General features: G+C 40.2%; 1 protein-coding gene across 3 annotated transcripts in view; it reads right to left on the minus strand.

The window, feature by feature from the left end:
* Positions 1-13,331, minus strand: part of LOC149796144 (ectopic P granules protein 5 homolog) — a 262,648-nt gene that overhangs the window by 191,317 nt on the left and 58,000 nt on the right. For all 3 annotated transcript variants that reach the window (XM_089966059.1, XM_089966057.1, XM_089966058.1), the window contains exon 10: positions 2,485-2,608. In XM_089966059.1, the coding sequence (XP_089822185.1) occupies positions 2,485-2,608 (124 nt within the window). The remainder of the gene's footprint in view (positions 1-2,484; positions 2,609-13,331) is intronic.

Genomic DNA, 13,331 nt, shown 5'->3' on the forward strand with positions numbered 1-13,331 from the left:
GTCTGAGAGGAAACCAGTCAATCATGGAAGGATAATAATAACACTAATAAAGTAAATTTAACAATAAGGAAAGTGAATGCTTTCTGGGGATTTTGCCTTATTTTTATATTAAATTTCAAAAAAATATACCCACCATGTTTATTTTCTTCAAAAATGAGAGGCAAGAGCCAACACAATTTCATGATTAGCTGATATATATATATATATATATATATATATATATATATATATATATATATATATATATATATATATATGGAAATTCCTCAATACCCAGAACCAAATTTAATTTTAAAGAAGTTTCAAGTTTAATGCAAATATTGCAGACATGAAATTTTTTATATCTTTTTATACATAGGTAGATGTACAAGCATGTCATCATTAATACCACCCTTAAAACTTAAGAACAAAAAGTCCCAAAACTTTTCAAGCCAAATAATATAATTATTGTTTTTTTTAATCTGATTTCAGACAGTAAGAGAATTTTGTTTGAATGTGCGTGTGTGAAAAGGGGAATTTGCTTAAGTGATGATATAGGATGAAATTATGTGAGAACAGTATGTGTCGATAAAGTAAACAATTAAGAAAGCTGGTTACTTTTTAAACGTGTAATGAAAAATTAGCTTAACAACATGCATTCCTTTTTGAATACTATTTTGGTGGCCTCTGTCAGCAAAATATGGGGATGGGGGTATGGGGGTGGGGGTGATGAAGTGGTGGGATTTCAGTTTACTTCAAAAGAAACAAATGAAGTTTTTAAAGAAGAAACATTTGGGACCAAATTTATAAAAAATCTAGAGTATATTTCAGTATACAGAGAGGTATGCAAGTACACACACAGCACTACCTCGTTATAGTGCCTTTCATTATAACACATTTCCTGTTATAAGACAGGTATGGGTATGGACCGAGTTATTATACAGTAGTAAAAGTATGTATGTGTTTATATATATATATATATATATATATATATATATATATATATATATATATATATATACATACATACATAAAGTACTTTATTATGAGGGTGTTTCACTATAATGCAGCATGAAGGCTCAAGTCAATGATTCATTATTAGCAAGTTACAATAAGAAAATGTTAATTGAGATTGGGAGCTCTTATATTTTTTCTGCAAGTGCTAAATTTTCCAATGATATTCAGCAAATAATTAAGTAACACAAATCAGCAAAATAAATAGAGATAACACTAAAACAGAAAAAAGCGTTTTTTAAAGCAATTCCTGTTATATCAGATAACCTGTTGAGTGTGTACCCTAATACTGTGGCCATACGTATACATACTGATCATACATGGCCCTGTGTGGCTGAGTGTTCTAAAGCGCTCACCGTTCCGAATCACTGCCATCTCGCCTCTGTCTGCGTGGGTTCGAGTCTAAGGCTCACCCTAGCATGGATACATGGGAAAGCCTGCCAGTAGCTTCTCGTGGGTCAGTGGTTCTTCCCTGGGTTTTCCAGGGTTCTTCCTCCACCAGTTATACTGGCCGCCATGTATAGCCTATCTTGTACTGAAAAATGGTGTTAAACCCTAGAACAACAACAACAACTGATAATACAAAGTTTTCTGGGTCAACCATTATATTTCCAAGGTGAATCAAGATATCTCTTTCACTCCCATCCCATTTATTCACAAATATTGATACATGTCTCTGTTACTGTCTTCATATACTGCTGATTACTCCTCAAATGAAACAGCTGTCCCTAATATGTTTCTGAAGCTAAGTTTGATCTAAAAATACAAACTGGATACATGTACAATCAGACTTCATATATAAGCAAGAAAAACAATCCAGTTGTACATAAAGTAATTATGATTGAAACTTATTAAACTCCAAGGTCCCCAGAAATTCACAACAACCATGTCTTTCTCCATATACAGCAAGTTCATGCTAACCCCCATGCAGAAACAAAAACATTAAAAATCAAGAATTAATTTTCTTGGAAAAAAAATCTACCTGGCTTCAGAACTACCAAATCCCTATATATTATACTATGAATATTTGACAAGCTTAATGACCATAGGAAAAAATACATCATACAATTATGCTGCTGTAATTCCTGTCTGTGCAGTTTAAAAAAATGCCTCAAACAATATAAATAAACCTACTGCTCCCATGCTATATGATATATGCCATGCATTAGTGCACAGATTGTATTACATAAAGTATTTACACAAGAGCTGTGGAAAATTATCAGGGGTAAAGTGTAAAGCCTTGCAATAATCTCAGAAGTCTGATCCACCCAAGTAATGTGGGACTAGAAGGTTGAGTTGATGGCATCTACAGAGGACAGGGGTACAGAAATAATAGGAGTGAAAAGGCTGCATTGTTGGTGATTTCTGAATGTACATGTACATAACTACATAATGCTGAGAATGGGAAACCTTTCCCCACCAAAATGTAGAAAAGGATGAAGACATATAATATAGTAGCTATAGATATATATATTAGAAAAAATAACTTACCTCCACCATCAGTTTCTGTAATGAAGAGCACATGTTTGAATATGGCAGAGATGGGGAGCTGTCTAATAAAAGTCACTATGTCATTCTCATGAAGGTACAGCCAGGCATTCTGGGGATCTTCATCCTAAGCAGAAGACACATGTTATTATAAAGTTACAATGGACCTTTTGGGAAATTCCCAAAGCATTATGGGTAAAATAAAATGGAAGACAAAATGACACCAGTTTTGTTCATATCAACTATGAAGCATAGGTGTAATCAGTGATTTAAACTTTAAAATTGGTTGTCTTCTATTACTAAACAAGAGTACCATGAATGGAAAATTACATGCCCACCCCATGTTTAAAACTGGCTGGGTATAGTTGACTCTGCCAGTATTGACCAATGGATCTCAGTAACTGTGACAATGACTTTTTAACCTTATTTTCAATGGGTTTATTGTTTGCTTAAAAAACAAACCTTATAAATGTTATTGAAAGCTGGTGTAGAAAATCAGTTTTAATTAGCTCATTGTAACCATGACCCTGCAGCTTCATAACCCAAATTCTTAAGGATAATTCCTTCCCATATCAGTGAGAACTTTTCAAAATTTGATGCCTTTACACGGTTAGTGAAGTTCTTTTAAAGAAACCTTTTGTCCCTAAAACTATAGGTTTCTTTCTTATCCCATGAGCAGCAGGGAGGGCGAATCGGACATTTTGTCCAAACGTCATTTGGTTTAATTAATACTTTCTGCACTCAGCGGATCCGGTGTCGTCAGCGTCCGGTAAAAAAAAACGACGTCGTCGTCGGGGGGATCGTCCAATCGTCATTTGGTTTAATTAATACCTTCTGCGCGCCGATCCCAGCGTCGTCAGCGTCCGGTAAAAAAGCGCGACGACCACGTCGATGTCATCACCCTCCCTGCTGCTAAGGGGCTACTTACAATTTAACCGAATATTTGGTCAAGTCCGATACGATATCGTGTCCGAGGATCATGTAAATTTATCGTTACAAATCCATGTGGGGTCGACTGAGCATGACTAAAAAAGTTTCGAAAAACATTGAAGTCCATGTCACCGCCGCACCATGTTTGCCAAATATTTCGTAGCGTGTGTGTATCAACGCCGTTGAATACAGCAAGAATATTACAGTTATCTCTGATTACTTTTGGAATCTGAGTGTATCGTTGAGTGACATATATCACGTCAGTGTTTTTATGCCTACCTCTGGAAAATATCCTAGCTGGGTTTTTTTGATTGTCTAACATAACATCATCGTACACGACTAGATTGTTAACGTCGCCATCAATATCATCAATACCTGGTGCATCACTGATATCTGTAATAAACTCAATAACATTTTTTTCAGCGATCGCTGATGCATTCTCACTGAAATCTTTTAACACCTCGTAGCATCATTGATCATCTACGCTAGGGGCGATTAAATACAACTTATCCCACTTCATCCATCTCATTATTAAATTGAGTAACAATTGCGTCTTGCCGGATCCAGATGGTCCGATGATAATCATCCGGATCGAGTTTGGTAACGCTGCAACATGCTTAACTGGTTCTCTTGTTTTAGTCGCCGAAAAATCAATTATATTCATATCTCTATACATAAATTATGGATCTATATTGTGTGAAGTGTAGAGTGCGTACTGGCACAAATGATATGACAACCGTTACAACAAGAAATAACAGATCGGCACTTACTGGTAAGTGTGTACAATGCGGTATAAAGAAATTTGGATTTATTTCTATTAAACCCGGGGATGTTTTAAAAAAAAAGCGAGGAGGTGATATTGCAACCAAGTTATCAAAACTCCCCGGAACACCGTGGGCAAAGTATCCAGGAGAAAAACACCTCCCAGGATATAGCTACTGTGGCCCTGGAACACGATTAGATATCAGACTCGATGATCAAAATCAGCCCAAACCCGGTGAGTATCCAATAAACGCTATCGATAAGGCGTGTCATGCTCATGATGTTGCTTACTACAAAAGTAGCGATCTGCAACAGCGTCATATCGCGGATGTAAAATTAATTCACGCGTTAAATGCTATTCCTGATAAATCCGTCAAAGAAAAATGGGCCTCATGGTTGGTAAAATCGGCTATGAAAGGTAAATTAATGATTGGAAGCGGAGCTTCTCGCGCTGGTAATTGAATACGCTAGCGTTTATAATAACAACATGGAATCCATCTATTATTCTCCGAGAGGATACTGGAAGGGGAAGGCCGCAATTGGTAAGCTTGCAAGCGCTGCAAAGGTAACAAAGGCCACTGCGGCTAATTGGTTATCCAGACAGGCTATATGGCAAATCTATCTACCGCCGCCTAAACAAATCAACTTTTCGCGCTTTGATATCAGCGTACCTAATGAAGTTCATCAGGCTGATATACTATTTCTGCCGCATGACAACGGTTACAAATACGCGCTAACCGTAGTTGATGTTGCGAGTCGATACAAACAAGCGGAGCCGTTAAAAACAAAGTCAGCAACTGAAGTAGCCGATGCGTTTGAGCGGATTTATCGAAGAGGTCCTCTGCGCTGGCCAAATCTATTACAAGTTGATCCTGGTAGTGAATTTCGCGGCGCTGTTTTATCAACGCTGAAACATCATAGCGTCGCGGTACGACGAGGTCATACTGCGCTACATCGTGATCAGGCAGTTGTTGAACGATTCAATCGGACTCTCGCTGAACGGTTATTTGGATATCAATACGCGAAGGAATTCATCCAAGAAAAACGATCTCGTGAATGGGTCAAAAGGTTGCCAGGCGTAATTGCAGCGTTAAATAACGAGATTACCCGAGCAATCAACATGAAGCCCAGCGACGCGATTAAAAAAAGGTATACACCCGGAAGATCAAAAATAAATAGCGTTTCCAAGCCGATTCTCGGCGATGTCACTGTTAGATATCTATATGAACCAGGAGAGCTTGAAGGCGGTAAAAAAAGAGCTACTGATCCTATTTGGAGTGTTACCACACATAACATATCAACGATAACACGATCAACTGATAGACCACCGATCTATAGACTGGATTCAACTGCCCCACAGCGGGGGTTTACACGCGAGCAACTACAAGTGATACCTGACAATACTCAATTGCCCCCGCGTGGTCTTAACTAGCGCCGTTGCGTCTATTGCACTCAAGACAGGTCAACCTCACATTGGTTTTGACATGACCGAGACTGTTATCGATCCTGTCCACGGTAAATTGGCAAGCGTCTTTATCCGAATAACGCCAGCGCATTACACAATTACAACTCACGCAGTGATTATTCTGTTGTTGTCGTAACGCAATTATTAATTCAGCATCAATATCAAAACGCCGCTGTTTTTTTTTATCCTGTTGGCGGTAACCCGAGAGTTTTCTATCGATGACGCTTGCATCGATGACCCCGTCGGTGACCCCGTCAATGACTCCGTCAGTGACTCCGTCAATAACAATTCTTTGAAGCTGATTTATCCTCCGTACTTGGGACACTGCAAGATAGACTAGATTTGACCATTCGATGCGATTATCAACTATCCAAACAATTGTATCCGTGATGGTTAATCCCTGCGAGGAATGTATTGTCGTTGCGTATCCTAGCGTCCACAGGGATTTATCAGCACGTAGCGCGTCCTCGACGACGCTGATATCAACGGGCACGATATCATTCAGCACAAGAATTTGTTTTTTTGTCCCTGACGCCGTCGGGCCCGGGATTTCAACTTCAATGTTCTGCCGCCGTGTATCCGCGGGTCTATAACATAACGGCACTGGGCGCGTTGGAAACTTTTCCTTATGCAACGTAAACAACTTTTGCTGAAGTGTGTCTCTGACTATCTTTCTACTTGCTACAATCAAATCGTTTGGTCTCCATGTTTCCCAGAATTCATTTAACGGCATTTCCGGAATCACCTCGCGAATTATTTCACACTGAATTCTATCCGGCTGTAATCTGATTAATTTTTTAACCTCGCGCAGTTGTTCATCAAGTGCTCGGTAATCAGTATCGGTTTCTTCATAATAGTCCACAAAACCCATTAACCAATCATGTGGACCCTCGCCGACAAATGGTGGTGGTTGGCCATGATCCCCACACATGATTACCGCTGTATTCGCGAGCAGCAACCAATCAAGAAACATTTGTAAAACATCTAACGAAACAGTACATATCTCATCCCAGATGATAACCTCAGGAATAAATTTTTCACCCATTCGATCAGGAGTCCACTCACCGCCGCTGTATCGAAAAAAGCTGTGATAAGTAACGGCGTCAACATTTCGTTGTTTTATCTCTCACGCTAGTCTATGGGTCGGTGTAAGCACGATTATACTTGCCCGCGTTCGAAATAATTCAATTGCCCGAGTCGTCTTTCCTGACCCGCCACAGCCGCTTAAATAAACTGTTTTGTGCCTACAAATTGGATCAGAACACGGTGGTGCATTAGACCATTCTGATAGATTATCACCGCGTAAGTAGTTGTTCTCAACGGTGACATCTGCTGACGGGGAATAATCGCGTCGTATTTCTTTTTTAATTCTCCATGTACCCCAACTCTCGTCCGGACTAGTAAACTCGGCTATGTTTCCCTTATACTTTACGTCAATATAAAATGAATCAATCGCAACTCTAACCGCGGTGTCGGGAAATCTATTTATCATCGAGAATAAATTGATAGCGGCGTAACCCAGCATAGACGCCCTCAAATGCGGGTATGCTGGGCTGTCTCCATCGCTGTAAGTAACAACTGTACCCAACTTTGTTCCATTGGACAAGAAAGCTGTTTTACAGTTCACGTATTTATTTTTCGCCACTGCGTCCTTGATTACGAAATCATATTCTGCGTCATCTATAATCAGCCGTGAGCAATATCGTTTGTAGTCGCAGTTTTTTCCACCTTGTGTGAACTTACCGATTATTTTTCTACCGAGATCTTTTGCCTCTCTGTTTCGTTGGTTGAATATCCTCCTGGACCATTCGATGATAAATTCCTCGTCGGCATCGATGTGTTTTCTGGACTCGTCAATTATGCTATCTAGATGCTCCGGTTCTGGTAACCAGACTTCAGTTTGCGCCCGGTATGATATAATCGCGTCACTGACAATCAACGAAATTAGCATTTTACAATCAATCATATACCGTAGCAGCGCTATTGGCAACCACTTCTTTTCAGTCATGTGTCTACCGATTCAAATATAGCAACAGCGATGGAGTCCTGCCGCGAATTCAAATGATACTATGCGAGCGAATCCGGTTAAATCAAAATCAGGCAGTGGTCCATTAATAGCAACACGAGTCATTTCATGTCTGGGGTGTCCAAATCGTCTAAAGTACTCAGCGGCGGATCCATACCCGAGAAAACTCACTGGATAACAGGCAACCATATCAACGGAAATCATAGCATCGCGGTTGTATTCAGTGTTCCATAGTCCACCGTGATAGTATTCCAAACAACTGGATTGTACATCCGGTAGAAATTCCTTGCGCGTTGGGCTCCACGTATTTTTCCTTGCTGCAACATGAGCCGCAACCGATGGAATCGTGAAACAATTTGTTAGCAGTTGTTCATCATGCTCTTCAAATTCTATGGCGGTTTTTTTCATCTTGTTGTGAAACGCTTCAGTGCGGTATAATTCACCGTTTGGTCTTACAAACTGATCAAAAGTATCCGCATCGTTTTCAGCGCTGCGAAGTAACCACACTGACACAGGGTCGTTTTTACACAAACAAGCAATAGCATCAAATAGTTTCCTCTCCGCGAGAAAACCATCTTGTATAAATTCCCCCGGGATATACTTTACTGTTCTATCCCGTGGAAACACTGTGATCGCGGGCGTCCATGCGTGTTCGTTATGATCAATAATTTTGATTGGGGCTCCCTTTGATTTATACTTCGATTCGTGTAATACTTCACCGGTTATCGTTGTAACGGTTATTGGAAATCTTAACGACGTTTCTAATCTCGCTATGTCGCTGATGGTTGCTCCTCGCTCGCGCACTGTCTCCTCCCACTGGTTGATTTTGCTACGTCGTAAATCAGTCAATTTGTTTCCTCGACATGCATTTGTAAAATGCTCTATTACTCGTTCTGCTACACAATTTATCCCCGTTGACTGTTTCATCGGCGCTAGTTTTCCAATATCAGGTTTCTTATTTAACGGGTATATTCCATAAACAACTGCTGTTTCAGGATACGCTCGTTCATAGTATGGTCTGTCAATTCCGGTTAACAGCCCCGGCTTGGAGTCGCGGCTAACAATGACTGTTTTCTTGTCGCTGAGAACTGGTTCAAATTTATCACGTATGATCCAATTACCTGATTCCACCCGGACAATGAATTTTACTCTGAAGAAATACTCGCTGGAGCCAAGTTGTGATGTTATTGTTGCCGCGCGTTTGTCGTTCATGGTAGCATCAACAACGCCATCAATTCGAAATGTTGACCAACTATGAGATGCACCATCACGCTTGAATTCATTGATACAATCGCGTATTTTATTTAACAGGGTTCTATCGTTTATTGACGCTTTTGGTGCGTCCTTGAGGGCTCTATCGAGATTAAACCTAATATTTTTCCAGGACTTAATTGCTGCTAATCTCTCGAACTCCTCCATATAATTAAAACAAGTATTTAAATAAAAGAATATAGTATAATGAATAAATGCAAATGGTTGATGATTGGGTCGACAACCCCGTGCAATAAATCATGTAGAGGTGAATTCTGCGGGTATCATTTACAAAGCGTTCGTAATGGTTCAAATGGCCCCCTCCCGTGCTTGGTTTGCCATGTTGGGGTGCGTGGTAAATCACAATTATGTATCAATTGTGGCGGCAAACGATACAGGGAACTAAAACGCTATTATGACAAGCGAATTAAAAACGCCGTCATTGACCCCACCGCTGACTCCATCAAGGACAAAATCATCAAAACTCCTCAAGACTACGTTGAAAGATTTATAATTAAACCAAATAATGAATTAGACAAGTAGTATTATTATACAAATGGACCAAGAATTTCAGCCGCATCCTGTGCTCGTTAATTACGAGGCATCTCGCGACGGCATTGTTAGAAACCGCAGACTGAAGAAGCCGGTTGGTACTGTAAATAAACACGGATACTTGAGGTTTGGTGCAAGGGGAAAAAGCTATTACGTTCATAGAATAATCTATGAAGCGTTTAACGGATTGATCAACGACGGTCTCATTATTGATCACATTAATTCTAATTATCAAGATAACAGACTGTGTAATTTGCAAGCTATCTCTCAGAGTGAAAACAGTAAAAAAGGCCAAACTGGTAAGTGCTCAAAGCAAGCAAGGGGCGTCAAATCGTTTGATACAATAACGCACGAAGAAAAAATATTTCGGTCAATGAATGAAGCCGGTGAATACTTTGACATTTGTAGAACCTCAGTGCGATTTGTTGCAGAACGAGTATATCAAACAGCGATCTCAAAAAAGACTGGGCACAGAATTCGATTTTCATATATAACAGAATCCTCCGATTATATTAGCGAGTGATGAAGTCACCATGACGAGGTCACCATGACAGTGCGAACGCTACAATAAATTGTCTGTTTCAAAGAAAACGAATTATCCTACGGTTTCATCGAATGTTAACACACCTTCGGAATTGATAATTTTTTTTTATTTAAAAATAAGATGTTTTATAAGAATATGAATATCGAAGACATCAATAATATATTAACCGAGATTTCAAAATTAAAAAATCAAGGAATTGAATTATCTGATAGTCTCGACAGCGAAAAAATATTATCCGATTATGAGATTATTAACGAACAATCGAAACGGGGGCGTTTTACCCTGGCCCGCGAGTACTTTTTTATAAAACGATTACAACATACGATTAATGAAAACTTGTACCACAATGACGTAAATGCATTCATTGGACTATTCACTGCCATTGAAATAATACGAAAAAAACTTGGACGTGTTTATGAACGACGCCGGGAGATTTCTAGTAAGATCAAAAACATTAGAAGGATTATAGACGAAAACTCCGTGGAGCCCCCGATGGTATACATATCCCCCCCGCCACACTCGGCGGGAAATTAGAAATTGCGGAGCGATTTGCAATAATGGTAGGCGAATCACTTACTACTCGGCTAGCCAGAGAGCGGCTAGCGGCGCTTAAAAAGTTCATACCGTTACGAGACAGGGTCCGAGAACAACTTCAAACGCGGCAACAACTACAAACTGATTTTGCTGTTGGAAGCGAACAACTCTTTGCCCCGGTAAAAAGCGCAACTGTGCCCGTCCTCGGTGCGCTTGAAAAGATAGCAACTCAGACCGAACAAACAAAAAAGTCTCTGGAAACACTTCCTGCGAAAATAGCATTCGCTACAACACGGAGGCCACCACCACTCGCTATAACGGACCCACAAGAACCTTATGTTACAATGGCCGACGAAGAAGAACTAGGTGCTACTGTGAAAGAACCAGAAGAAGAAATACCGGAAGAAATACCAGAAGAAGCACCGGAAGAAAAAAAGAAAAGGGAGAATATACCCCGTAACGTATTTACAAAGTCCGCAATAGATAAAATTAGAGCCTTCGACAGCGATGAAGAATTAGTTAATTTTACTGTTGCAAACCTTAATAAGAACCTTCGAGAGACGTATGTCAATAGCGGTTACGAGGAAAGTGTAAATTCGACGGAAAAATGGGCAAGAATGGTGTATTTAGCGAGTAAACATAAGAATGCGGTACCACGTGGTGATCCCGATTACAAAGCATTCCTCGATAAGGTTAAAAGGGCAAAACCAAAAAAAGGAGAAGGATACTCTGTTGGTAAAGAATCCTACGGCGTTACCTGTCCTGGTAGTGTTCTCAGTGATAGATCACGGCTGGAAGTACTAATCGAAGGAAAACGAGTCAGAAATAACTCTCCGGAAATAATCAATGAGGCCGCTGATATTTGCAGGCGGTTATTTGCAGGCGGTATCATGGACATTAATGCATATCGAATGCTCATAGACGAGTTAGTGGATGATTAAAAAAATTATAAAATTGTCGTTTTTGTTAATTTTTGTCAATTTTTGGTCGTTTTTGGTCGTTTTTTGGTCGTTTTTGGTCGTTTTTGGTCGTTTTTTTGTCGTTTTTGGTTAGTTTTTATGGGTGAAAACCCCAGGAAATCATTTGGAGAAAATCGATATTTTTTACCAAAAACCGGCAAAAACCAACCAAAAACGACCAAAAATCGACAAAAAACGACAAAAAACGCGGATTTTTACCGCCGATGAAAACCCCAGGAAATCATTTAGAGAAAATCGATGTTTTTGACAAAATTTATGATTCGGTGGTGGGAAGGGGGGTGATCAATCACTAATTGGAAAACTGGTGTTTTTATAATAAAGATGATCATACACTACAACCATGATAAACCAGTACTCGTCTACGTGGTAAACTCGCGATTGCCTGTTTACCGCGCGTACTATGGAGATGGTCTCGGTAGCACCATTGCGGGGTTATTTACAAGAATGGCTCCAAAAGTAGCGCCGTTAGCCAAACAATTAGGAATGAAGGCTATTGATGTTATTCGTGATAAGGGAATTAGTGCTATCGGAGATGTTGCCGGAAAGGCGTTTTCTGCAGCAAAGGACAAACTAATGTCGTTGGTGAGAAAAAGAAAACAGAAACCACCGGTGATGCCATCAACGACAGTGATGCCTGCAAATGTCAGTAAAGTAATAAATAACGCCGTGGAAGAAAAATTAGAGTCGTTGGCGGCTCAGTCATTGATGACGACTCTGTCGTTGGTGGCTCAGTCATCCGCCGATGCGGCAACCAACGCGCTCATGAACGCGATAGTGGGAAGTGGCCTTAAACAAAATTCAAAGAATTTACGACGAAAACGACGTTGATGAATTGCAATTGAAAACATCAACATGAATAATAATAAAAATGTTTGCGCGAACCGCTGATCCCGCGTTTGATATGGATGCCCCAGTGCGCAGGGATGATTCTGTCCGTAATTATCAATTTTATTCCTATCAACCACCACAAGCCGACCTACGATCGCGAATTGAACTTCAAGTCCAAGATACCAGTAAATACTTTTTGCCGTGTGAAGCGTTTATCGAAATTGAGGGAGAACTCGTGACAAATGTTGCCGCTAATACACCATACGCAAATGACCCTCGTGTTCGAGTTGGCTTCGTCAACAACGGTATCATGGCGTTATTTGAGAGTGCCAGATATCTTATTGACGGGCGAGAAATTGAATCAATAGAACGCGAGGTTGATGTTGCAACAACGATAATTGGGTTAGCGAGATATTCCGATGATTATACAAGATCGGCGGGCCCATCTATGATGTTCGCAAAGGACACCACTAATAACGCTGATCATCTTCAGTACATTAACGTGCTGGCGGAAAGAGATACCGCAGTTGACCCACAGGCTGAAGCAGCTAACCCAGACCGCAGAGCAAGACCAGGCGCTAATTTCAATATTATAAAAAGTATCAACGATAATTACAATATGGGATTCGCAGCACGAGTAGGGATGTTGCAAGGACAACGCCGACAGTTTTCATGCGCGATTCCACTCCATCACATATTCGGATTCTGTAGAAATGTCAGAAAAGTTATCTATGGGGCTAAGCATACAATCGCGCTAACGCGAAGGGGCGATGATAACAATGCAATATGGCGGGCTGCTGGCGTCGATAACGGTAAAGTCGTTTTAACTAAAATAGCATTGTGGATGCCGGTGTTGACTCCATCAGTTACCACGGAAGCACGATTGTTATCATTTATGGAACAGGGAGGGAAATCGTTGTTGAGTTGGCTAGCGGTAACAACTGATGCTAAAGAGGATAACGTCGCCGATACATTTAC

This window comes from Sinohyriopsis cumingii, chromosome 7, assembly GCF_028554795.1.
Source record: "Sinohyriopsis cumingii isolate HCF-2022 chromosome 7, ASM2855479v2, whole genome shotgun sequence".
NCBI lineage: Eukaryota > Metazoa > Mollusca > Bivalvia > Unionida > Unionidae > Sinohyriopsis > Sinohyriopsis cumingii.